Here is a 26,261-nt window from a genome sequence, read left to right on the forward strand (position 1 = left end):
CCCTGCATCATAGCGGTCTACAGGCACTGCCAGGACCAGAGGATGGGCTGGGTCTTCCTCTTCTCATTTCCTACCACTGTCATGTAAGTTAAGAGCACAAAGCTCACAGGCGGACAGACAGGCATTCAGTCCTGGCTTTGCCACTCTCTGAATGTGACCTAGGCAAGCGGCCTCACCTTTCTGAGTATAACTTCCTCATCTGCAAAATGGGGGTATTAAAAGTGCTAACCTCATAGGGTGGTGTGAGGAGCAAATGAGACGACACATATGTGTGTTCAGTATTTAGCACAGTGCCTGGTACAAGAAGAAACTAAAACATGTTACCTGTTATTGATGTATACAATTTTGTCCTGCTTTAAGGACTGCCGGGGTTAACACTCCTGTGCATCTGGCTCCTCCCCATTTCAGATTATTTATTTGGGCCAGATGCCTGGAATTGGAATTCCTGGGTCTGCAGTGTTTTGAGGGGGTATTTGAGCTTGGTGGTGGAGCCAGGTTCCTGCCCACCTTGACCAGAAGCAGCCCACAGCTGCTCTCTCCTCCAGGCCCCATCCGTTGACTCTGCGGCACAGCCCCATCATTCCACAGCTTCCCAAACAACCTGTTGCCACGGCAACTGGTGCCAGCTGAAGGAGAAGAATTGAGGCTGGGCTGTGACAGGGACGGGCAGGTGGTTGAGGACAGGGCTGAGTGGGGCGTGGGCAAGCATGGGCATAGTGCCCAGCTGATCTGCATCCCCTTTGAGGGCCCTGGCACCTTCTCCTGGAGGCAGCTTGGCTCGTGTCAGGGGCAGATAGACAGGTTCAAGGTCAGGCTTTGCTTCTTACCACGGAGTGACTTTAGGCGAGAGATGTCTCTTCTCTGAATCTTGTTGCCTCCTCTATGAAATGTGGGAATCAGCTGGGCCCCAGAACTGCTGGGAATCTGGTATGAGAGGCTGGCTGTGTTGTATTCTTTTGGTGTGAGATAGAGACTCTTAGAGGGGGGGTGGGGAAGTTGGTTGAAGTGCCATTTTCTTCTCTATTTGATCCCCACGGTGGTCAGTTAGGTCTGGAGCCACTCAGTGGATGGGATAGCGGGGACATGGGGAGGGCAGCTCTGGCAGTGTCCCCTGTTCTGCCTGTCACAGCTCGGGAGGCACACAGCTCCTCCGGCCCCACCTAGGCTCCCACACTCAGGTACCCCATCTGCAGCTACGAAGCATCAGGAGTTGTGAGAGGGAGGAGCATGTCTCCAGCAGATGGACAGCCTAAGAATAGCTCTTTAAGTGCTTACTGTATACCAGGAGCTTCGCATAGGTCATCATCTCATGTTTAATCCTCACAATAGCATGAAAAGTCAGTGTTAATACCCTTGTTTTGCTGATTAAGAAAACTGGGATTCTGAGAAGCTAAGTGACTCACTCAAGGTCGTGCAGTAAGTAAGCAGTGGAGTCAGGATTTGAATCCAGGCCTGTTCAGTTCCACTCTGTGCACTGAGCCAGGATGCTAAAGGCCTGGCTAAGGGACTTAGATTTTTATGGGGCTTTATTTGTTCAGCAAACAGGGAGTGCTCCTCCAGGATCTCAAAGTCCAGTGTGGGGAGACAAACAAGTAACCAGAGTTGAGATTCAGATTGACACCTAGCAGACTCTGGATACCCAGAGAGCAATTGAGTCTTCCCTAGGGAGGGGTGTGTGGGAGGGCTTGGAGGTAGGGTAGGGCACAGGAGGGGGCTGTGGGAGCTGGATCTGGGCAAAGGAAGTGGGTGTGCAGCAGGCAGAGAAGGTAGGAAGGGCATACTAGGAAGAGCGCAGAGCACATGCAAAAGTACAGAGACAGGGAGCAGCTTGGAGCATTGCAGGAGCAGAGCAGTAGGTGGGGTGGGGTCAAGAGGGGAGAAGGAAGGTGGGAAAGATCATCGAGGACAACATTGCTTAAAGGGAAATGGAGAGACTGAAGTCTGGTCAGGTACCGGGAGAGACTCTCTCAGGGGCAGGAGCCAAGGAAACTTAACAACATCAGAGTTTATAGAGAGAGCTTGCTGAGTCCCAGGCGCTGTTCTAAGAGCCTTGAATAATGATAATGATCTTTGCATTAACACTATGAGGTTGATACTTGTATTATCCCCATTTTACTGATGAGAAAACTGAGGCACAGAGAGGTTAAGTAACTTTCCCAAGTTCACACATATCCTAAGTATTGGCAGTAAGTATCCTATTGCACGAATATACCACAATTTATTTATTCCTTGACTCCACGTGGACATTTGGGTTGTTTGCAGTTTTTTGCTATTACATATGGTGCTGCTATGATGAACAGTTTTGTATGTTTCTTGGTACACGTGGGCAAGAGTGGCTCCATGGAATATTCCTGGGAGTGGAATTGCTGGGTTATAGAGTATACACATATGCAACTTAAACAGTGCCAGATGTTTTCTAAAATGGCTGAAAATAGTTTGTACTCCCACCAGCAGTGCAAAATTCCAGTAGCTCCACATCTTTACAAACACTTGATATTATCAGACTTCAATTTTTGCCAAAATAGGGATATGCTATGGTGTCTCAATGTTGTCTTAATTTTCATTTCCCTATTACTAAGAAGAATCTTTGCATGCATTCTGGTCATTTCTGGTTAAGTCTTGCCAAAAAAAATTTTTGGTTTTAACTTTTCCTTACTGATCTGTAGGAGTTCGTTATGTATTCTAGATACTCTTCCGTTGTCGGCTATATGTTTTGCAAATATATTCTCCCAAAGTGTGGTTCATATTTTGCTTTCCTTATGGTGTCTGTTGATGGGTAGAAGTTCTTAATTATTAAAAATTGTTTTATTGCGGTAAAATATACATCACATAAAATATACCTTTTAAACCATGTTTAAGTGTACAGTTCAGTGACATTAAGTACATTCACGTTGCTGTGCAGTCATCACCACCATCCATCTCCAGAACTTTTTCATCTTCCCAAATTGAAATTCTGTACCCATTAAGCAATAACTCCCCATTCTCCCCTTCCCCCAGCCTTTGATAACCACTATTCTACTTTCTGTTTCTATGAATTTGACTATTCTTGGTACCTCATATAATTGAAATTGTACAATATTTGTCCTTTTGTGACTGACTTATTTCACTTAGCATAATGTCTCCAAGGTTCATGTTGTAGCATGCGTCAGAATTTCATTCCTTTTTAAGGCTGAATAATATTCCATGGTATGCCTTTACCATATATTGTTTATCCATTCATCTGTTGATGGACATTTAGGTTATTTCCAACCTTTTAGCCATTGTAAATAATGCTGCTGTGAACATTGGTATACAAATATTCAAGTCCCTGCTTTCAGTTCTTTTGTGTCTATACCCAGAAGTGGAAGTTGAATTGAATTGGAATTAAAAAGAGGTAGAATTGCTGGAGAAATTCTTAATTTTAATGTATCCTAATTTATATGTATCCTAATAGGTATAATCTTTTTAAGGAATCTCTTTCCTATCTCAAGGTCATGAAGATGTTCTTCTATGTAGTGTTGTGTTTCCTTTCACACTTAGGTCTATAATTTGCCTGGAATTGATTTTGTGAGTGATATGGGGTATATCACTTTTTTATATGGATACCCAATTGTTTCAACACCATTTACTGAAAATTCTGTCCTTCTCCAGTTATATGCAATGCCAGCCCTGTCATAAATCAAGTCTCCATATATGTGGGATTGGTTTTGTTCTCCCTATGCTCATCTTGTTTAAAATTTCTTTCCTTATGCATATATTTTATATTAATTATAATTAATAATAAATTAATTATAATAATTATATTATAATATATAATTATAATTATTAATACTTCTTGATATCTAGCAAGAAAAGTCTCCCAATTTTGTTATTTTCAGGAGGATCTTTACTCTTACTTTTTTTCCTCCTTCACATAAATTTTACAATCAGCTTGTCAATTTCCACACTTGAAAAAACCTGTTGAGATCTTAATGGGAAATATACTGTACCTGTAAATCATTTTAAGCAGAACTAACATTTTTACAATATTGAGTCTTCCAATCTATGAACATAGTATATTCCTCCATTTATTTTGATCATCTTTATTGTTTTTCAATAAAGTTTTATACGTTCTTGCATATAAAAGTCTTGCATATCTTTTTCAGATTTATTCCTAAATACTGTATCTATATATAATTTTTTGTTATGGAAAATTTCAAATATATGTAAAAGTAGATTGAATTTTAAGCAGGGGTTGGCAAGTTATCACCCATGCTTTGGTCACCTCAGCTGGTTTAGTAAATAAAGTTTTATCAGAGCACAGGCACAACTATTTGTTAACATATTGTCCATGGCTGATTTCCTACCACAATGGCAGAGTTGAATGATTACAATGGAGACTGTATAGCCAGCAAGCCTAAAATATTTTCTCTCTGGCTCTTCACAGAAAAAAATTACCGGCGCCTGGAATGAAATCTCTTGTACTCATCACCCAACTCTAGCAACCATGCATTATTTTCTCTAAAGGTTGACCTTAATTCCTTAATATCAAATATTTGTTTAATATCCAAATTTCCAATAGTTTCATAAAGATGATAATTTATTTTTATACTTTGTCTTTTTAAAGTCAGGATCTAAGTAAAATCTACATGTTGCAGTTGGTTGATATGCCTTGTAAGCCTCTTTTAACGTATAGGTCTGTTTCCAATCTTGTTTTTCTTGCAGTCATTTTTGAAGAAACTAGGTTGTTTTTCCCGTAGCTTATTGCATCGCTGTGGTTATAGTGAAACCTGTTCCTCTGTCTTCTGTATTTTCTATGAACTGGTGGTTAAACCTGGAGCTTTGATTAGATTTGGATTCAAAGTTTTGGGGCCAACTGCTTTTTAGGTAGTGGTGTGGTCTTTCCATCAGAAAGCACATACTGTCTGATTTTATTTCTTTATGTTTTTATGTATTATAAAATGGTAACTTTTAAAAATTGCTGTTTCTAACTATTGATGGTATATAACATGCAATTGATTTTGCAGAAATCTTTTATTAATTTATACAATTTACCTATTAGGATTTTTTTTGTTTTCTATGTAGGTAGTCATATAACCTGCAAATAATGAGAGTTTTGTTATTTCCTTTCCAATTCTTACATCTCCCCCACCCCCTTTCCTTACTGTGCTAGCTAAGACCTTTAGTATAATATTGAATAGAAGTAGTAATAGGGTAACAGGGAACTTTGTCTTGTTCTGGATTTCAAAGGGAATGTGGTCATCATTTCACCATGAGTGTGATGTTTGCTCTGTTTTTATATAGATACTTTATCAAGTTAAGGAAGCTGCCTTCTATTCCTGACCTGCTTGTTATTCTGAATGGACAGTACATTTTAAGAAGTATATTTTCTGCATTTTTTGATATAATATGATTTTTATTCTCTTACTAATGTTAATTTAATGAGTTGGGTTTTTAAAATATTAAGTCAATCTTGCATTTCTGGAATAAACCCAAAATTGATCATGTTATATCTTTTTTATGTTTTCCGAATTCATGTTGATAATATTTGGTTTGGAAATTTTGTATTTCTGTTGATGAGTTAACTGGCCTGAAATGATTTATTCTTATAGTGTCCTTGTGAGGTTTTGGTATTCAGTTTTGCAGCCTCATAGAATGAATTGTAGAGTGTTTTCCCTTTTTCCATTTGCTGCAGTAATTTGTATAAAGTTGGAATTATTTGTTCTTTGAACATTTCGGTAGCATCACTGGTTAAAAAAAAGAAGTCTCGACTGGTGTTTTCCTTAGGGAAGATGATTCCTTCCCTACTGATTCAATTAATTCTATGCTTGTAGGTTTATTCAGTTTAAAAAATTTTTTCCTTGAGTCAATTTTGGTAAGTTACATTTTTCTAGAATTGTATCCATTTAATCTGAGTTTTCAGATCTACTTGCATGTTGGCATAAAGTATTTCACAATAGCCTCTTATCTTTTTAATATCTGTGCACTCATGATTACTCATTCTAAATATTGTCTTGTTGTCCTTTCCCTCTTTTCCTTAGGCAGAGAATTGGTTTTTTTTTAGTCTTTTCAAAGACCTGATTTTTGGTTTTGTGGATCCTCTCCATTATATGTTTGTTTTCAGTATCATCTTTCTTTCCATTTATTCTCTTATTTTTATAATATTTTAAGAATGATGTTTAGTTCATTAATTTTCTATCTTTTTCCTTTCTAATAGTCATTTAAAGTTATAAAGGAACCTCTAATGATGATGTTAGCTCCATCCACACGCTCTAATATATGTCTTTCTTATTATCATTCAATTCTCAGTATTTCATAACTTTTATTTAAATTTTTCCTTTGGCCTATGTGTTATTTATTTATTTTATATTTATTTATTTTTTGGCTGCATCGGGTCTTAGTTTCGGCAGACGGGATCTTCGTTGAGGCATGCGGGATCTTTCCTTGTGGCACATGGGCTTCTCCCTAGTTGAGGTGCGCAAGCTCAGTAGTTGTGGCACGTGGGCTTAGTTGCCCCTCGGCTGTGGGATCTTAGTTCCCCAACCTAGGATCAAACCCACGTTCCCTGCATTGGAAGGTGGATTCTTTACCACTGGATCACCAGGGAAGTCCCTGGCCTATGTGTTATTTAGAAGTGTATTTCTTAATTTCCATTCATACGAGTTTCTTTCTTTACTTTCTTTCTCTATGTTTTTCTTTTTGTTATTGCTTTTTAACTTAATCATATTGTGGTCTGAGAAAGTGATCTTTATCTGAGTCATCTGATGTGGTAGCCACTATCCACTTGTGTCTACTGAGTACTTGAAAGTTGGCCAGGGGACTTCCCTGGTGGTCCAGTGGTTAAGACGCCATGCTTCCAATGCAGGGGGCGTGGGTTCAATCCCTGGGAACTAAGATCCCGCATGCTGCGTGGCGCGGCAGAAAAAAAGAAAGCTGGCCAGTCCAAATTGAGATGTACTGTAAGTGTAAAATACATACAGGATTTCAGTGACTTAGTCACTGAAAAAAAGAAATTAAAATTTCATTAATAATGTTTTTTATTGATTACAAGTTAAAATGATAATATTTTGGATATTTTGAGTTAAGTAAAATATAAAATGAAGTTCACTTGTTTCTTTTTACCTTTTTTAAGGTGGCTAGAAAACTTAAAAATACACCTATGGCTCACATTTGTAATTAATTGGGCAGTGTTGGTCTAAAAAATACTAGTCTTTTGAAATTTGTTGAGATTTGCTTTATGGCTCAGGTTGTGCTTAATTTTCATGTATGTTACATGTATACTTGAAAAGAATGTGTATATTAAGAACAGTGTTCTATATATGTACACAGATTAAGCTTCTTCATTGTTTTCATTCAATCTTTTTTATCCTTACTGATTATTTTGTCAGCTAGATTTAGCAATAGTTAGAGAAATACATTAAAATTTCATGTTATAGTGGTGGTTTTGTCTTTTTCCTCATAGCTTTGTCAATTTTTATGTTTTTTGAGATTATGTTATTAGACGCTTATACATTTAGAGGTGTTATAGCTTTCTGGTGAAATTGCTAATCATTATGTAATGAGGTCTTTGCCTCTAATTATTTTTTGCCTTAAAATTCGTTTTGTCTGAGACTAGTGTAGCTACAAAACTTTATTTTGGTTAGTATTTGCCGACTCACATATTACTCCATTTTTTTCTCTTAACCTTTTTGCATTGTTGTGTTTCATAAATAGGTTTTATAAGTGTCTTATAATTGGGTTTCCTTTCTTTAAAGTTCTGATAATTTTTGCATTAATCTGAAATATTAGTCCATTTACATTTGTTGTAGTTATGATTTATTTGACTCTATTCCTACTGTCTTATTTTGTGCTTTGCATATATCCTGCATTTTCTTATATACTTTCTCCCTTTTATTACCTCCTTTTACATTGATTACTTTTTCTTATTCCTTTTTATCCCTCTATGCCCTGTTTGTATTCTTTTGGTGGCTGTTGTAGAAATGTTAACACAAATACCTGACCTATCAAAGTATAAAGGAAGTTACTGTCTTTATCTTCCTCTGAAGTAATATGATGATCTGGGAATGCTTTAGTTCCAAGCATGCACCTTCCCAATTTATGTGCTGTTGTTATCTAGTAAGTTGGTCCTAAGTTATTTTTTTAATCCCACAAATTACACAAATATTATAGTTTCATATAATCAGTGTTCGTTTAGATTTAACAACATAGTTATCATTTTCTTTGCTCAGAATTCCTCTCTACATCTCAGCTTTTATATCTGGGATCATTTTTCCTTCCTTCTGCCTCAAGTTCATCCTTTAACATTTTGTTTATTGAGAAAAATAAAATTATCAAGAAAAACAATAACTCTCTTGGTTTTCTCTATGATATCTTTATTTTTTCTTTTAAACCATTTTAAAAATTGAAGTATAATTTACAATATTTCAGATGTACAGCAAAGTGACTCAGTTCACTGAATCTGTTCTTTTTCAGTTTCTTTTCCATTATAGGTTATTACAAGATACTGAATATAGTTCCCTGAGTTACCCAGTAGGTCCTTATTGTTTATCTATTTTATATGTAGTAGTGGGTATATGTAAATCCCCAACTCCTAATTTATCCTTCCCTGCCCCTGCTATCCCCTTTGGTAACCGTAACTTTATTTTCTATGTCTGTGAGTCTATTTCTGTTTTGTAAATCAGTTATATCTTTATTTTATCTTCATTCTCAAAAAATATTTTGGGTGGGTGCACAATTGATATTTTCCTTAAGCATATTGAAAATATTATTCTACTATGTTTTGCTTCCATATTACTATTGACAAGTTAGCTGTTAGTCTAACTACCATTCCTTTGTAGGTAGAATGTCTTTTTGTGAGAGGCAGGCATTATAGCGTTAGCAGTTAAAGGTGTGGCCTCTGGAATCAGACTGTCAGGATTTAAATCTTAGATCTTTGGTTTACTAGCTGTATGACACTGGGCAAGCTGATTAACTTCTCTGTGCCTCAATTTCCTCTTCTGTAAAATGGGGGCAATAATGGTACCAGTACCTAACTCGCAGGGTTGTGATGAGGATTAAGTGAACTAACAAGGAAAGCATTCAGAACAGTGGTAGCACATTTTCAGTGCTATTAAAGTGTTAGATTTTTTTTCCCCCTCTCAATGCTTTTAGGATCTCCTCTTTTTAAAAAATAAATTTATTTTATTTATTATTTTTGGCTGTGTTGGGTCTTCGTTGCTGCACGCGGGCTTTCTCTAGTTGCGGTGAGCAGGGGCTACTCTTCGTTGCAGTGCGCGGGCTTCTCATTGCAGTGGCTTCTCTTGTTGTGGAGCATGGGCTCTAGGTGTGCGGGCTTCAGTAGTTGTGGCTCGCGGGCTTCAGTAGTTGTGGCTCTCAGGCTGTAGAGGGCAGGCTCAGTAGTTGTGGACACGGGCTTAGTTGCTCCGCGGCATGTGGGATCTTCCCGGACCAGGGCTCGAACCAGTATCCCCTGCATTGGCAGGCGGATTCTTAACCACTGCTCCACCAGGGAAGCCCAGGATCTCCTTATCATTGGTGTGGAGCAGTTTCACTATGATGTGTCTAGGTGTGGATTTACTTTTACTTAAACTTTTTGAAATTCACTGAGCTTTTTGAATCTGTAAATTGTCGTCCTGTATCAAGTCTAGAAAATTCTTAGCTGTCTATCTTCAAATACTCCCTCTGCTCAATTCTCTCCTCTCTCTTTCTGGAACTTTATTTCCAGAGTGATATTAGTCCTTTCGCTCTAGCCTTTGTGTCTCTTTGATTGTGTTTCACGGTCTCTGTGTTGTAAATATTTTGTATAATTTCTTTAAGTCTATTTTCTAGTTCACTAGCTTATTTCAGCTGTGTCTAATATGCTATTAAACCTATATATTGACTTTTAAATTTTAATAGTTATTATTATCATATTTTTATTTCCAGAAGTCGTGTTTTGTGCCCAACCAAATCTGCCCTTCAGATTTTATATATATATATATAATATTTTAATACATATTTTTGCCCTTCACTCATATGTTCGACATTGCCTTTTATTTCTTTAAACATATCATACATATCTTTAAACATATCATATCTTTAAACATATCATACATACATATGTTGTATTCTTGTCTAATAAGTCCAGTATCTAAAGACTTTGCTGGTCTGATTCTGCTGCCTATTGTTTGGTCCACTGGTATGTGGACCCCTGAGAACAGGGGCCAGTCAAAAGGTTTTAAATTGTGAAGGACTATTCTTAATCTCTTTCCTGTTTTCCTTCCCAGATGTCCCCTGTTTTCCCTCTGCCACCCCCTCCCCCCATCTCAATTTACTTTTTTGAAAGGCTGATTCATTCCCATGGTTAAAAAAAAAAAAAAAAAAGTGAAAAGTCTCCTTCCCAACTCCCAGTCCCTTTCCTATTGGAAGCCTCTGATATCAAGTTCTTGTGGATACTTCCAGAGATATTTCATGCAGATTCAAGCAAATACAATGAAAAAATCTTTCTCTTTTTAAAGCAAATGGTAGCACACTACACACATTGTTCTGAACTTGTCTTTTAATTTAAAAAGTATGTTTGTGCTTATAAAAGAGACACATGCTCATTCTGAGTAACATAAATACCCAAGTGTCTACAAGTAGAAAGTGAAAATCCCCCTGGAATTTCATTCCCCAGAGGTAACTTCTATTATGCATCTATAAATATATATTTACATAAATGGGTTTATGCAACACATACTGCTTCATAACCTATTTCTTTCTTTTTCTCCAAACAATACAGCTTGACATCTTTCCATGAATCTTACCATATCTCTCAGTGCTCTCCACATAGCCCAGCAGTTAAATGCCTGGGCTTCGGAGTCAGACAGAACTAGGTTCTAATCCTAGCTCTGTCACTTAGTAGCTATGGGACTTTTCAGAGCCTCTCTGAGCCTCAGTTTCCTCATCTGTAAAATGGGGATGGAAATAGTACATAGTTCATAGTGTTGTTCTGAGACCTTAACAAGATCATGTATGACATGCTTCTTCCAGGGTCAGCTGCTTTATAAGCCCTTGATGAATGGTAGTTTTTTATTACTACTCACTCTTTTTAATGGCCACTTAGAATCCGTAGTATGATATGTAACCATTTATTAACCATTACCCTTTTGATGGACACTGGATTGTACCCAATTTTTTTGTTGTTGTTATAACTGCCAACCCAGTGAACACTGAATGTACACCTTTCACCTTTGTGTGTATTTTCTTGTGAATTCCCTGCAGTGGGGTCACTGGGTCCTCTGAATTCTAATGTCTGTTTCTTCTTTCTCTCCAAGGAGGCAATGAAAATGGCCCATGGGGTGAAGCATGTGTATTACGTAGGTTTTTTCCTTTTTATTACTGCTGTTTTTTCTCTCTCTCCTGAGGTGTGGTGGGGTGGGAGGGGTCCTCCCCAGAGACGATCCCAGCCCCCTGCCCCAGCCTGCCCTCCTCTGGAGCTTCCTAGTACTCCCCACTTCCTATGACGTGAATCTCAGACCTCTATTTTCCCCCAAACCTTGGAACCTGACCATTCATGATCATTCATTCAAGGATTACTTTTTAGACCCATCTACTTTCAAAACAATTCCCTGTGGTTTGTAATGAATTAAAAGAATCAAAACACACTCAAATGGGTTAAAGTCTAAAGAAAGCAAGAAAAGGGGGAGGAGAAGGGGAAATCTTGTTACAATACCCCACCCCCCAATCCTGGAAAGGTACAACGTCTAGGCTTAAAGTTAATACTAAGCTTCCTGGCAGCCAATGCAAAAAGGGGAGCAGGAGAGATTCTATAGCTCATTAGAAGACCCAGAACCACTCTGCATCTTGAAATGGTCATGAAGGGCTTCCTCTCAGGGGCAATAGAGGGGTGATCAGCAGGCTTTCAGAGGGGGTGTTGGACGTGTTCGCCACGTGGCTGTTTCAGGGCAAAAGGCAAGTCAGTGACCCTGGAAAAGGGGCATGACAGAGCTTTGAGGAAGAGAAGGTGGGCTCAGAACAGGATATGGCTCCCTGGTAAGATGTATCTCTGGTCAGAAGGGTGAGAAGGGTCTCAGTACAGGGTCCAGGTAACTCTGAACGTGGCTGGGAGTGAGAGGGGAAGCCGAGAGGATGGGAATGAAGACAGGCTTCTTTCCTGGGATGGAGGCCAGGCAGTCAGCAAACATTTATAGAGCCCTCCTCTGTGCCAGCCTTTTCTGGGCATTGGGAATACAGTGGGGGCTAAGACGTACATGCTCCCTGTCCTCATGGAGCATGTACAGCGGGGAAGAGCGGGGAAGAGCACAGTTCAGCGGGGAAGAGCGAGGACAGTAAACAGTTGCAGGTGAGGTTAGTGCTCTGAAGGGCTCTTCTCCCCTGGCAGGTTGGTTCTGGGGCAGTGATCCACCTCCTGGGGGCCATCGGCTACGGCCAGGCAGGGGGGCTCCTGCCTCCAAAGCTGGAGGTTCTGGAGGACATGATGGAGGTCAACTCAGCCTCACCTGTCCAGAGGCCCAGATTGAAGGAAAGGCCCATGGCCCGGGGCCCCGCGGGGTGCCAGGTACAGAAGATGTTCTTTACACTGGGAGGTCCCTTCATCCTGTTGGGAGAGGCATGTGCACACCTGATTCACAGAGATGGTGCTGCAGCCCAGAGAGACGCTGTGACTTGCACAAGGTCACACAGAACGTAATAGCCAGAGGCAGAGTTAGACCTCTGCTGGCTGGCCGCCCCCAGGCGGTGGGCTGTGCATTCCTTCTCCTGCACTGCAGAGTTCAGGAGCTTGACCGGAGCAGAGGAGGGAGGGAGGGGCTGGGCCTCCATGCATTTGGGGAGAGAGCAGTTGTTGACCTTTGTCCTCATGTCCTGCCATCCCAAGATCCTCTAGCCACCTCCCTCAGGGGGGACAGCATGGGGCTCTGGTGGCCTCTCTGACCCCTTCCACCATCCGAGGAGTCATTCCTTTCTGCCCAGGGGCTCCACCTTCTTCTCCACATCCTCATTCTGTTGCAGGAGGGGGTTCCCGTTCAGGAGGCTGGTGCTGAGTGTCCGGGGGTGAGTGCTTCTGCCCTGGCCACGCGGCATCCCTCCCTGGAGCACGGGTAGGGGGAATGTGGGACTGGGGAGGTGACTGGGGAAGCAGGGTCCCCCTGGGGCTGGGAGGCTGCACCTGGGGACAAGGCCTCGGGTCCTCACCCCTCCCCTACAGTGTGGCCCAGTGGAGGCTGAAGAGGAGGAGCCTGGTGAGCAGGCGCAGGGAGAGGACTCAGGTGAGGGGCCGTGGAGGGTGCCCCTCAGCAGCCGTCTGTCTTCTAGGGACTGCTGAGCATGCAGGGGGCTCCCACCCAGCTCTGGGCCCCAGCCCCTGCTAAGACTCCTCTCCTCTCCCACCCGCAATCAGCCTGTAGTCCTTCCCCAAAGGGGTGGGGACCGCTGGCTGCCTGGACTCGGCTCCCAGACAGACATCCTAGACGCCCTGGGTCTCTGAGGGTGGGACCCTTGCCTTGCCTGCCTAAGCCCCTCAGCCTTGAGTCACCCCCTCCCCTTGCCCCTGAGCATCCACTGGGCGCCAGAGACTCTGTTTCCCCACAGCTCAGCTTCAGCCCCAACAGGAGAAGCTACCCCTGGATATTGGGGTACGGGGCACTGTGGTCCGTGCCATGCGGGAGGCGCTGTGGAGTCGGTAAGGCCTTGTTCCGCGTTCCCTGACATCCAGGACATCCTGAAGGGCTGCCTTCACACACACCACCTCCCAGGGCTGTGCCGTGTTCTAAGGGCTTCTGTGTGTACGAATAACCCCATTTTATCCTGTGAGGTCATTTGCCCACACGTTTGAACCTGGGTCTCTCTGGCTTCAGGGTTGTGCTTTATCATTAAGCCGCTGCAGCTCTCAGTGTCTGCTCAGGTCCTCGTGGATGTCGCCCACAGCAAATGCTTTCAGACACAGTGAGACTCTGTGTTGGGACTATCTCAGAGATCTGAGCACAGAGCTGTCATTTTACTAATGGTGAGACCAAGGCCCAGAGAGGACAGCGTTTTGCAAAGGTCACACAGCAAGTCAGTAGCAGATTCAGGGTTACATCCAGGGCCAGGGCTCCATCCCCTCCCCTGACCAATGCCTTACCCTCCCCCCACCAGGCTTCCTCCACTCCCTCCATACCCCAGTTTACTGGCCAGGGATAGAGCAGGGGCTGAGCAATCCGATCTTACTTTTCTACTCATCGTGTGGCCTCAGGCAAGCCCCTTATCCTCTGTGAGCCTCAGTCGCCCCATCTGTAAATGGAGAATGATAATACCTCTTCTTCACAGAGTTGGGGGGAGAATAAATGGGTTCCTGTAGGAAAATGTTCAGAATAGAAACCAGAGTTGGCCCAGACCCTGCTCTCCACCCATGTCTCCCTCTCGGGCTCGGTGCCCTGGCCCTGCCCTTGTGCCCCACAGCCTTCAGGAGCGCCCAGACCTGGCGCTGAGTGAGGAGGCCGTGGAGGGCATTGCTGCCGGCATCGAGGCAGCCCTCTTCGACCTGACACAAGCCACCGACGGCCGCTACAAGAACAAGTACCGCAGCCTGCTGTTCAACCTGCGGGACCCCAGGAACCCGGTGAGTGGGGCTCCGGGCTGGGCTGCGTCCCCCTCAGAGGTGGGAAGCCCTGGCAGGATGTTGGGTGGGGCTCTCCAAGCGGTGTGGTGCAGCCCCTGCCCCTGCAGGACCTGTTTCTCAAAGTGGTTCACGGAGACGTCAGCCCCCACGGCCTGGTGCGGATGAGCTCGGTCCAGCTGGCCCCCCAAGAGCTGGCCCGCTGGCGGGACCAGGAGGAAAAGAGGGTGAGCTGTTGGGTCAAGTCAGGACATGGAGAAGGGGTTTGGGGAGGGGGAGGCCCGAGGATGGAGCGGGAGAGACAGAGACAAAGAGTGAGGAGAAAGGTGATGAGACAGGGGAGCACAGGACAGACAGAAACAGAAACGAGGGAACAGAAAGATCGGGCAGACAGGGAGAGAGTCAGAGAGACTCTCCCCACCAAAAAAGAAGGGAAAAGAGGCAGAAATGAAGGGGATTGGAGATGGAGAGCTCAGTAGAGAGGTGACACCCCCGGGGGTGTTGTCTTCCACTTGCTTTTCTATGGAGCTGGGCTGGGGGGTGGGGGGACTGGGGATGTTGGCCCAGAGTCTGGAATCCAGGATTGTCATCCGCCATCCATGGGGCACAGACCCAGTGTGATGACCCTGCTCCAGTCCAGCCCCAGAAGTTCCAGAAAAGGCTGGAAGTCTTCCTAGTGCCCCAGGCTGAGTGAGGAACCCCACAGCCTCCAGCAGTTCACAGATACACCCCCATACACCCTGCGTCCATGGGTCTCTCTCTCTCCCAGGGGGAACTGCACAGGGGCAGGGAAGGTGTGGGCACTGAGCCAGCTTCAGGAGATGCTTGCATAATGTTTGTTGGTGCCCCAGTGAGAAAGGGACTGATCGAGGGAGCAGGGCCTATGGTGTGGGCTAGGGCAATAAGGCCCTTATTCTGACAGACACTGGGCTGGTTAGAATTAATAACTGGAATCCATTAGGAGCATCTGTCCACTCTGAGCTTCTGTCCGGGCACTGTGGGCGACCAGGACCAGCTATGTAAATTGTGGAGCCAGTGCAGAATGAAAATGCGGGTGTTTTGTTCAATGATTAAGAATTTCAGGGACTTCCCAGTGGTTAAGACTCTGTGCTTCCACTGCAGGGGGCACTTGTTCGATTCCTGGTTGGGGAACTAAAATCTCGCATGCGGGCAGCGCGGCCAAGAAAAAAAAAAAAAAGAATTTCAAGATGATGGCAGTATTTAGCATGGGACCCTTCTAGGCGCAGGGCCTTGAGCTACTGCATGGAGTCCATGCCCACAAAGCCAACCCTGCTGGGAGGACAGGGCTTCTGTCCTCCCGGGGTTGTTAGAAAGGCAGAGACAGGCTTTCAGGAATCGTTTCAGATAGGATGACACTGATCAGCAGTAAGAATCACAAGTACCATTTACTGTGAGCCAGGCTCCAGGCTACGCACTCAACATAAGCTGTTTAATATGATGCTCTTAATTTCATTTCTAGACAACAGATCAACTAAGGCTTAGAGCGATGAAGGGCTTGCCCAGGGCCACACCATCTTGTGGGCCTTTATTAATGACAGCTGGTGCTCTAGCGCCCGTGCCCTTTCGACTACCCCACACTCTTCCCAGGGCGGAGGGTGGGTGGGATACAGTCAGGGACAGATTTGACTCGTGCGAGAAGGCGAAGTTTAAGAAGGCTTCCTGGGGGAGGCCGGGTTTGAGTTGGAAGGTGAATGAGTGGAAAATGGAGAAGTAAGGCGGATGGTGGGGGGCCTCCAGGTGAGGGACTGGCAGAAGCAGAGACGTGGAGGAAGGGAAAGGGCTGGCACGGAAGGGGAGCCGCAGCGGGGGGGCCTCAAGGGAGCACTTGGACTCTTGGTGGCCAAAGTCCTCCAACCCTGGCTGAGCTGGGGCTGCCCTGCCCCTCAGAGCCTGGAGATCATCGAGCAGCTACAGAAGGAGCCGTGCAGCCTCCCGGCCTCCAAACTGACCCACAAGGGGGAAGTCGAGATCCTGCGGGACATGGACCAGACGCTGACCCTGGAGGATCTGGTGGTAAGTGGGAGCCTGACGTGGTGCCAGGCAGGGCCTGTGCCCTCGGATCCCACCCCTCACCTCACCAGCTGTGTGGCCTTGGGCAAGTCATCTGACTACGCTGAGGCCCACGGTCTTCATCGTAGATAGGGGAATGATGGTGGCCGCACGGGGTCTGGGTGGAACGGGGTGAGACAAACGCCGGCACCGGGCCTGTCTGCAGCTTCTCAGCGCTGCTTCCCCTCCTTTTGGCCTAACCCCAAGGCACCTCGTGTGAGTACTAGTGAGTCCTGTCTCTGCAGTTCCCCCCAACCTCAGGCATTCCGACCAGATCCCAGGTTGGGAAGCAGGAGGGACACACTGTTTGAGGCAGGGACTTTTTGGATGTAAGGAGCAGAGACTTGCTCTATTCAGCAGAAGGACTTAGGGATGCGCCGGCAGGGCACCACCTGGAGTCCGGAGCAGCCTGTGCAGAGTGCCCTTTTCTTTGTGGGGGACCTGCCCCATCCTCCTGTCCATCCTGCTTCTTCCTCTCCCTTGGCCCCTCCTCCTTGCACATGGCTCAACAGGATGGCTCAGCAGCCCTCGAATCAGTGAACCCATCCCCTCAGCCTCCTGCAGCCAATCAGAGCACCCCCTTGGCTCACTTCAGTCGCTCTCAGGAGAAGGCTGCTCCGGCTTTGGTTGGGTGTCTCGTGGGTCAGATGTTCACCCCGGTCTAATCAGCTGTGTGTCCGGGATGGGGGGGCGCAGGGTCCCTTGAGCCACGTTCGTTCGCTGGGGAAATGGCAGTGACCCTGACCGACAAAAATCCCTGCTCTCCCTCACCAGTATCCAGGCCAACAGGCAGACCTCCTGGCTGTGCGGAGAGGAGCCCTAAGAGGGCGTGGCTGCTCCCCAACCCAAACCAACCTGTATTCCCTGAGTAAATTGAATGTAAATATAGGGGGAGGAGCCAGAGAGAGAGGGAAGAGAGAGCCGGCGGCAGAGTAGGGGAGGGGAAGATAACACAGAATAGCAACATTTCCTCCGATTGAACACCTACTATGTGCCACTTTTACAAACAACGCCTCATTCAAACCTCAGGATATAACCTACGAGATGGGTGATGCCAGTTTCCTGGGTGAGGCACCTGAAACCGTTTGCCCAAGGTCACTTAGTTGGCAGTGGGGGAGACTGGAACCCAGGCTCTCTGACTCCAAAGCCTGTGCCTTGTCACTGTTCTGGAGGTGGTTTTAAGGCAAGAGTGAGTTTCAAGATCTTTTCAAATCTTCCTGAAGCAATCAATGTTTGTTGTGTGTTTAAAGCTGTTTCTATTATGAGGAAAAAAGGGTGATTTGGCATCGGGCATCAAGGTTCTTAAAAACGTTCATTCTCCCCAACTCTGTCATCTGCTTCTGAGAACTCATCCTAAGGAGATAATTGAAAGTTTAGGGAAATACTTCCAGCATAAGGATGTCCTCAGTGTTATTTGTTACAGTGGAAGCCTGGGAACGACCTGATTGTCTAGCAGCAGAGGTGATGCATACACTCCAGCCCAGCCCATCAGTGCAATGTCTACAGGGACGGTATAACACGGCAGATAACTTTGCTGTGCTTCATGGACACATGAACCACAAAAGGAGCCCCGAAACTCTGTGTATAGATAAACTATTATAAAGGAATACCCAGAGTATCAACGGTTGTTTCTAAGTGGTGGGACAAGGGGGGATTTTTTTTTTAATTTTCAAATTTTCTAAATTTTCTGTAACAAGTTCACGATACCTTTGTAATTAAAGAATATATTATTTAGAAAAATAAAACCACAGCCCTGAGGGCCCCCTACTCATGGAGGGCTGCTGACCTCCCCAGCCGCCTTCCCAGCCCACCCCTCTCTCTTCCTTTGCCTCCCAGGAACCCATGGTGTCCATAGACTGCGGCCCACTGGCCCTGCCTGCCACGTCGAGGGGCACCACGGAGCAGCACGAGGACACCACAGAGCAGCACAAGCACCACTTCCTAGACCCCAGCTGCCGCATCTGCATGGGTGGGAGGGAGACACAGGAGGGGCACAGGGGTGGTGGGTAGGCTGGGACTGAGTGTGGGGTTCAGCGGCAACAGGGATTCATGGCTTGGGGAGAAGGTGGTGGGGCAGGGGTACCTGTGTTCCAGGTCACCTTAAAAAGGACCTGGTTCAAACTCCGTTTCTAATGCCCTGGGCTGGCTTTAGCCTAGCTGCCGGCCCCCGTTTCAGCTCCTGCCTCTGCTCTTTGCAGACTGGAAGCCCTTGTATGAGCGGCCAGCCTCCTTCATAGCCACCAGGAGGATGGGGGATGATGCTTTCCAGAGAGCCCCAAGCCTGGTCCCTATGTCCTCTCCAGAGATGCCCCAAACCAAGGAGAAGCCTCCCACGGAGCCCAAGGACAGTATGGGGCAGTGGGCAAGAAGGTGGGCAACTGGCAGGGTTGGTGGGGGAGGCCACCTGCTGGGGCAGCAGACACAGGCTGGGTTTTTCCGTATGGCCTTAGGCAAATCCTGCCTCTTGTGTGGGCCTCGGTTTCCCCATCTGTGCAATGGAACTAATCATCCCTGCCTACTGGTCTCTACCACATAAGGCCATGTTTGGACCAGTGTTCCAGCACCCACAGTGGAGACACAGGACCTTCTCTGAAAACTAAGGAGCTGCTGGGGAAGCCCTGGTGACCTGTTCACCTGGCCCTGTTCTCTCTGTTCCTCCCTCTAGGCTCCAGATGCCTGCTGGGTCCACAAAAGCCCTGCCCAGCCAGCCACCCTGGGAGGGGTCTCTGGACGTGTTCTCCATTAAGCAGTTCCGGGTCAAGGCCCAGCTGGTCTCGGGGCACAGCTTTTGGCTCATCCGGGTACTCCTGCCCAGCTCGCCGAAGACTCCCTTGCACACTGACCAGCCCAGTCAGCTACACACACCCCTGTTCATTCATTCACCCACTCACTCCTTCTGAAACAAGTCATTGACTCCCTCTCTGTGCTTGGCCCTGTGCAAGGCTAGATGCAGCCCCACTTGTGCAGAGACACATGGGCAAAGGACTCCCTATAACCCAAGGCATAAAGCAGGAAGGGCCCAGGAAAAGGGTCTGGTGCATCCTGGCCCAGAGTAGGGTTTTAGGAGTTATTGTTGAGTGAGTGAATGATCAGCCAAGTGTTGGATGAGGGTAGGGGGTTAGAGGAGGGAGTGAGGGGCTCCTGAGAAGTGGAGGAGATTGGCCAGGACACGCTGTAGGCCTCCAGGGGTAGTTAGGGCTTTCCAGCAGCCACTGGGGCTCCTGATATACTGCCTGTCAATCCTCTTGGCCACAGGCTGTGGCTTCCGGGTAGCCAGTATTGAGTCTGCCTCAAGTGGGCGGGAAGCTGGGAGGCTGACTGGCCTCCTACCTGTCCCCAGGCCCTGCCCCAGGTGATCCGCTCTGCAGGCTGCATCCCCCCCAGTGCTGTCTGGGACTTTCTGGCCAGCATCTGCCCAGCCGAGGCCAAGGTAACCACCCACCCTTGGGTACCACCTCTCCTCCTAGCACCATATCCCCAGCCCTGAGCTCTCTTTCACTCCAGCTCTGGAGCAGGGGCCTGGTTTAAGATATCCGGGTCCAGTTCCCACTGTGACTGCAGACTCACTGTGTGACCCTGGGCAAGTCCCTCTGTTTCCACCTCTGGAAAATGGGGCCACTCTTCCTCACAGGGTTCTCAGAGGTTCAGATGAGACCAGGGGTGTTCACAGGAGCAAAGAATGACTGTTCCTAAACCTGCTCTTCTTCCTGCAACCTCAGGACGTCTGCGTGGTCAGACTGTGCCCACAGGGCTCTCGGGACACCGAAAATTGCCACCTGCTTTATTCCTACCTCAACGACAAGCAGTGCCATGGCCTGGCAGCTGTGGAACAGGTGGGGGTGGTCCTGCTGCCCCTGCCTGCCTTCCAGCCCCTGCCCTCCAGGCTGCGCCCTCTTGGAGGCCCAGGTGAGTGCCCGATGCCCACCCCAGGCCCTGTCTCCCCTCACTTGGTGACCAGACAGGCGTTGTAGACACAGTCACCCCTGTCTCCATGGAGGCAGGCACATCTCAGAAGGAAACTTCTGAGATGGGCAAACGTGAGAACAAAAACAAGAAGAGCTCAGACTTGTATATTGTTTACTATGTGCCAGACACCATTCTGAAAGCTTCACTTATATTAATTCAGTTAGTCCTCAAAATAACCCCTTCAGGATGGTGCTGTTAATTTTTTCACTTCATAGATGAGGAAACTGAGGTAGGGAGAAAGCAAATGACTTGTCCAGAGTCACAGAGCCAGTCGGTAGCAGAAACTGGCCTGCTAACCACCACACATATAGTCTCTCCAATCAGGCACCTTGACGAGAAACTCACCAGTCACCTTTGACCCCAGCGTAGCAGAAGAGGCAGGAACCACCAACTGGCTGGAATTAGGACCTAAATAAAAGAGGAAGGAGAGATGTTTTCACCACAGCTATCCTGGGCCAAGCTTGGCTCTTGTGCCTGGATAGCCTCCAGGGTGTGGATCCAGGAAAGCATGGGAGGGGCTGGAGGGGGTATCAAGGGGGGACTGTACCTGTTGCCGAGTAGTGTGTGATCTTTCTGGGCTGCCTGTCCTGGGGACGGTGTGGTAGAATGAATCATACAGCCTTGAGATTAAACCATCCATGCCCCAGTCTCAGCCAAGTGAACCCTTTCACACACTGTGAGAGCAAATCTTACACCCTCCTACTTAACTTTCCTAGCATCTCATGGGCCCCATCTCACTACTGGAAAGCTCTTCTTGGGGTCTAACCTCCAGACCTCTTGCCACAGCCAGAATGCAGCTTCTGGGGGCTATGAGTTCTCTCCGTCCAAGCCTTTGGTCTCTTTCCTCCTCTTTCTCCAGGCCTGGAAGCCACTCACGCAAGCCTGTTGCTGGCTGTGCTGCTCCCCAAGGCAGGGCTTCTGGCCACAGCAGAGTTCAGCCCCTTGTGGGGGAAGGTTCGCAAAATGCTCTCCTTCAACAGAAGAGCGGAGATGAGATGCTACCAGCCAGAGGCCACAGGGCCAGACGTGGCCCTGAAGGGATCCCCTCCCCCGGTGGGTGCCCTGCAGCAGGGCCAGGGCAAAGGCAGCCTGGCCCCAAGGGGAATCTGTGCTTGGCAGAGGCCTCCCAGAGGCAGGGGGAGACTGTGGGGAGAGCCTGAGACCTGGCAGGGTCCTGGGCGAGGGCAACGGCGTCCAAACCCAGGCTGGCACCAGTCCTGGCATCCCTATTCAGCTTCACCAGCTGGCCATGACCAGCACCTCCACAGGGCTTCCTGTCCCCGCCAAGCCCTGCTTCAGCATCTCAAATCCCTGGTGGCCATGAGCCACCAGTTCCAAGCCTCACTGAGGTCCCTAGGCCAGGAGCAACTTCCCCGACCTCCTGCCCAGCCTCCTGCAGCCGCTGGGATTCTTGGCCTCCTCTGCCAGTCCCCTGCAGCTCCAGAGCCCCCTGGCCCATCCCTTGACTCCTCTTTGGGATCTACAGATGGAGCCAGCTCTGAGTGTCCCCTTCCTGCAGAGACCTGACCCTCATTACCCACCAAAAGAGGGGCTTTAATTCCCTAACCAGTGCTGAACCCTGAGGTGCTCCAGAAAGAGCAACAGGGGCAGAGGAAGGGGATGGTTAGCTGTTTGAATTTCCTGTTCTGCAGTTTGCTTGGTGTTAATTTTTGGTTTAATAAAGAATTTGGCAAAGTTGAGACTGCATCTGCTGGCTGGACAGGAGGGACCCTGGGCCTGGCCACGTGTGGGTTGACGTGGGTGTGTCTGGGAGTTTCTGTGCACAGATATAGCAGAGCTAAAGTGTTAGGGATGGAGGGGGCAGCCTTGTCAGCTGCTTGTCTGAGGTCCTTAACCATCACTGTGCGCCAGGGTTCAGCTGTTGCCATGGTGGGCTCTGGAAGCATTTTGCAAGTATTTTGAACTGGGTGGAAGAAGTGATGGGAGAGAAGGCAGCACTAGGTTGGGGGGAGAGAGAAAAAGGAGGCTTTTGAAGGGGCATAGACACTTAGAGATTGTTAGAGAGGAAAAGGAGAGCAAGTTGCAATGGATTTAAAATTTTTCAGTTACCAAGACTTTTTCCTTTGGAGAGTTGGGGGTTACCGCCGTAATCCCTGCGCGTCTCTGTGTGTGTCTGAGGGTCTCTGTGTGTGCGCATGTCTGTGACCATATGTCTGTGTGGGTCTCTGTTGAGGAAGTTGGGAGGTCCAAATAGGATGTCTCCTCTCTGTTCCTCTTGCCAGCTCCTGGGGACTGATACTGGAGAAAGCCAAGGGCCTTGGCCTGGTGGGTGGGGGTGGACATTCAGGATGGGGTTGGAGGCTGGTGTTACAGGGCAGGATGGTGCTGCTTTGCCTGAGGCCTAGAGTGAGCTCTTAAGAGCAGCTACAATTGGAAGGCATCTCCGTGTGTGTGTACCTCCGGAGAGCTGAGTCTAGGCATTGCCATGGGAACTAACTGTCTCCTCACTACCTAACCCAGGGTCCAGAAGCAGGGCCTCCCTTGGAGGAGAGAACTTGTGGCAGGACCCCACCGTTCACCCCTGCCCCGGCCTGAAGGGGTGTATCTCTTCCCACCCCTTCTCTGAGGTCGACCCATGTACCAGCCTCGCCCTGGGCTGGGAAAGATGGGGCAATAGTTGGGAGAGTCCCACTTCTCTGCCCCATGAGCTGTGCTGCTGCCCTACCCGCGGCCGACAGCAGAGGGGGCCCTAGGCCTTGGGATGGAGGTCGGGGCTGGCAGGACTGGAGGCCAAGCTGGAGGCGGGGCGAAGTGTGGGAATTTAGCCGTAGGGATTGGGCGCGTGTGTGTGGGTGGGGTGGGGTGCCGGGGGTGGGACAAGGAGGGGGGACTGGGCAGGTGAACCGCGGGTGGGGGGAAGCTCCGAGGGCCTTGTGAGGGCCTCAGTGCTATATGCAAATTACCCAGATTACCCTGCAACCTGCGGCTTGACTCAAGTCGGCAGCAACTTGGGTCATTTTCTTAACACAGGGCAGTTGGGGGACGGCTATGCGCCCCCTCCCTCCAAGCCCAGGACTTCCTCCCAGGGAGACGGGAGACCGTTTGCTGCCTTCCCAAGCACTCAGGGGAAAAAAAGCTCCGTACTCTGGGCTGGGACTTCCTTTCGGAGCGTCAGTTTTCCCCTCTGTAGATGGGAGTGATCGTGCAGCCCTCTGGCACCTCGCCCCGCAGAGAGGGCTATAGGTGAACCCCGAAATCCTCAGCCTGCTTCGAGGATGGGGGCTGGACAGCATGACCTCCACCCACCTTTTGGCGATAGTCCACAAGCCTCTTGCCTTTCTTTTGGCAGAGGAGGCCAGGAGCGCGGATTAGGCGAGCTGTTGCTAGGGGGCGTGACCGGAGGTTGCTGGGCTCGGGTTGCTAAGCAACGCTGGGCGGGGCTCACGTTGCCGGGCCGGAGTAGGCGTATCAGGGGACCCGAAGAGCCAGCTAAGCTTCCCTAGGTTTTAATGGAAGGCGGCCGTCGACGCTGCTCTCCCCGCGACTTTCTGCGGGCTTCAGCTTCCCCTGGGCAGGACGCCGTCTCGGAGGGTCCTTCCGGTCACACCCTCCGAGACTCCGTTATCCTCTGGGCTCTGGAGCGAGGAGCCCTGGGTCTTTGTGCACGTGTCTACGCGTTTGCTTGTGCGGTAGGGGGAGGGAGGGTCGCTTTTGGGTTTCCATAGCAACCGCTCCAGTGTCACCCCATTGCTCCCAAAGGTTTGAGCGGTTGCGTGTGTAAATTTACATATATCTGCATGTCATTAACATAGAGGCGGAGCCGGAACTTGTTTGGGCAACTATCCCTGGACAGTTCCGTTTGCTTCTCTCTATCCCGCCTGATGGGCACGTGGGCCGCGCATGCGTGAGTGTTTTGCTTATTAATGTTCCCAGATTTGGGGTGGGCGGGTGAACTGTAATAGTGACCACCGGTTCCCAGGCCCCGCAGTCACCTCATAGAGCTGTTTGGATGAATCCACGTACCCTTGACCAAAGACCCAGTCCCACCGGGCAATGCCAGGCCTGGTTGGAATCCCAGTTCTGCCCTTTCTTGTCTGTGCGGCCTTGGGCAAGTTTAGTTGTCCTCTCTACGGCTCAGTTTCCTTCTCTGTGGATAGGGATACTAACCCCTAACTCATCAAGTTATGTGAGGGTTCAATGGGATGCCACTTTTATATGCGTTTCCTGCTGCTCTTGGCATCCAGTATCCACTCAGTGGTAGCTCTCTGCCTCCCTCCATGGAGCCCAGCTCCTCTCAGGCCCCAGCCAAAGCAAACTGACTTCTTTGCAGCTCATGTCCTGACAACTAAACACCCGGAAGAACCTCCAGACGTCAGGGCAGACTGGGCTCGAGACACAGGATGAGGACTATTAGTTTGCCTGCTTGTCTTTCTTGGATGCTGGAGGCCAGGTTGGTGAGAAACACGGACACCACCCCACCATCACCACCACTACCACACACACCTTTACACCCGTGTCTCTCTCAGCGGCCAACTGTTTCCAGAAACCTTGCATTTCTGTCTCAAAACGGCAGCAGGGAGGTTGAGAGACTTAAGAACCAGAGCTAAGGTGATCGAGAAAGTACTCTCCAGGACTGAGATGTCTGGGATGGAGCAGGGTCCAGCAGGAGGCTAAGGTCAGAAACTTCGCTTGAAGAGCCATATATCTGAGCCTTTACCAGAGAGGACTGGGGGACCCTGGGGCCACTCCTTTGCCCTTTCTGGTCCTCAGGGTCCCCAATGTGGACAACTGGGACTCCTCTGCTGTGATTTGGGGTGGAGGGCTCAGTATGGAGAACCCTCTCACTGCTGCAGCTCTGTAGCAGTGCCATGGCGGAAGTGAGTTTTCTGTTGGGGCAGAGGCTGCGAGGTACCCTGCCCCTTGAGCGTGGCTGGGATGGAGCAGTAGGTATCCTGGAAGTTCTTGTTCTTACTTGGACTCTAATTGTTCCAGATAGCCTCTTCAAAAGCTGGGAAGTCCTGCCTGGGTCTAACTTTACCTTCCTGCTCTGGCAGAAGCTCCTTCTCTCCCTCATTTTTGCTGGTGTCTCTGTAACCTTAACAGCCTTGACTGCTAGGGTCAGAGGGGAGGCAGAGCAGGTGTTAAAGGAGGAGAATCAGTTCCACTCTGTGTTGGTCTCTTAGTTCTCAGTTAGGTTCAGATAATTAAAATAAATGAGATTGGCTCCTATCCTGGGTAGAGGAAGGTGACGAAGAGGGAGTATAGAAGCTGGATTCCGATTGGTTGGTTGGCTTCCTGGAGGAGGTAGAATTACCTGGGGGCCATACCCTGCCGTTGTCACTCTGACACTATGCAGGACTACTGTCTGCCGGCGGATGGCAGTGAGCCACTTCCTTCCCTCGTAGCCACCTGTGCTCCACAGGTAAGGATTCTAGGGACAGGCTGAGAGCCTGGCAGTGCCCAGTTGGCCTGCTTGTGTCCTGCTCTGGGGGCCAATTAAGTCTCCATCTCTAGCCGCGCCGATTAACAGTTAATAAGGCAGCAAACACCTGCAGCTATGGAGGCGAATTAAGAGCAACAGCCGGCATAATACACAACCCGATAAGTGAGCAATTAACAACCGGAGAAAGATTAATAGAAGCAATTACATCCTACTCGGGGCTCTGTAAATACGACTGTCAATGGCTGACGGATTCAGTGCAGTCTCTCCTGGCCCCGCCCCAGGCTGCAG

The 26,261-nt window shown here is 48.1% G+C and overlaps 1 protein-coding gene across 3 annotated transcripts in view; it reads left to right on the forward strand.

The window, feature by feature from the left end:
* SPOCD1 (SPOC domain containing 1) overlaps positions 1-23,264 on the forward strand; it is a 31,181-nt gene extending 7,917 nt beyond the window's left edge. The window contains exons 2-15 of one of the 3 annotated variants that reach the window (XM_089897143.1): positions 11,253-11,287; positions 12,301-12,496; positions 12,949-12,990; positions 13,145-13,205; positions 13,528-13,618; positions 14,377-14,536; positions 14,644-14,760; positions 16,442-16,567; positions 18,440-18,572; positions 18,802-18,973; positions 19,269-19,404; positions 19,944-20,033; positions 20,323-20,509; positions 21,429-23,264. In XM_089897143.1, the coding sequence (XP_089753269.1) occupies positions 11,253-11,287; positions 12,301-12,496; positions 12,949-12,990; positions 13,145-13,205; positions 13,528-13,618; positions 14,377-14,536; positions 14,644-14,760; positions 16,442-16,567; positions 18,440-18,572; positions 18,802-18,973; positions 19,269-19,404; positions 19,944-20,033; positions 20,323-20,509; positions 21,429-22,096 (2,214 nt within the window). In that variant the 3' untranslated portion in view covers positions 22,097-23,264. Of the gene's footprint in view, positions 1-11,252; positions 11,288-12,300; positions 12,497-12,948; positions 12,991-13,144; positions 13,206-13,527; positions 13,619-14,376; positions 14,537-14,643; positions 14,761-16,441; positions 16,568-18,439; positions 18,573-18,801; positions 18,974-19,250; positions 19,405-19,943; positions 20,034-20,322; positions 20,516-21,093; positions 21,097-21,398 lie in introns of those variants that run through there. The other 2 variants (XM_089897144.1, XM_022575002.2) reach the window with 2 other exon arrangements.
* Positions 23,265-26,261: the final 2,997 nt, after the last annotated feature.

This window comes from Delphinapterus leucas, chromosome 1 (assembly GCF_059928025.1).
Source record: "Delphinapterus leucas isolate spDelLeu-1000000601 "Yukka" chromosome 1, BTC_Dleu_Yukka2, whole genome shotgun sequence".
Classification (NCBI taxonomy): Eukaryota; Metazoa; Chordata; class Mammalia; order Artiodactyla; family Monodontidae; genus Delphinapterus; species Delphinapterus leucas.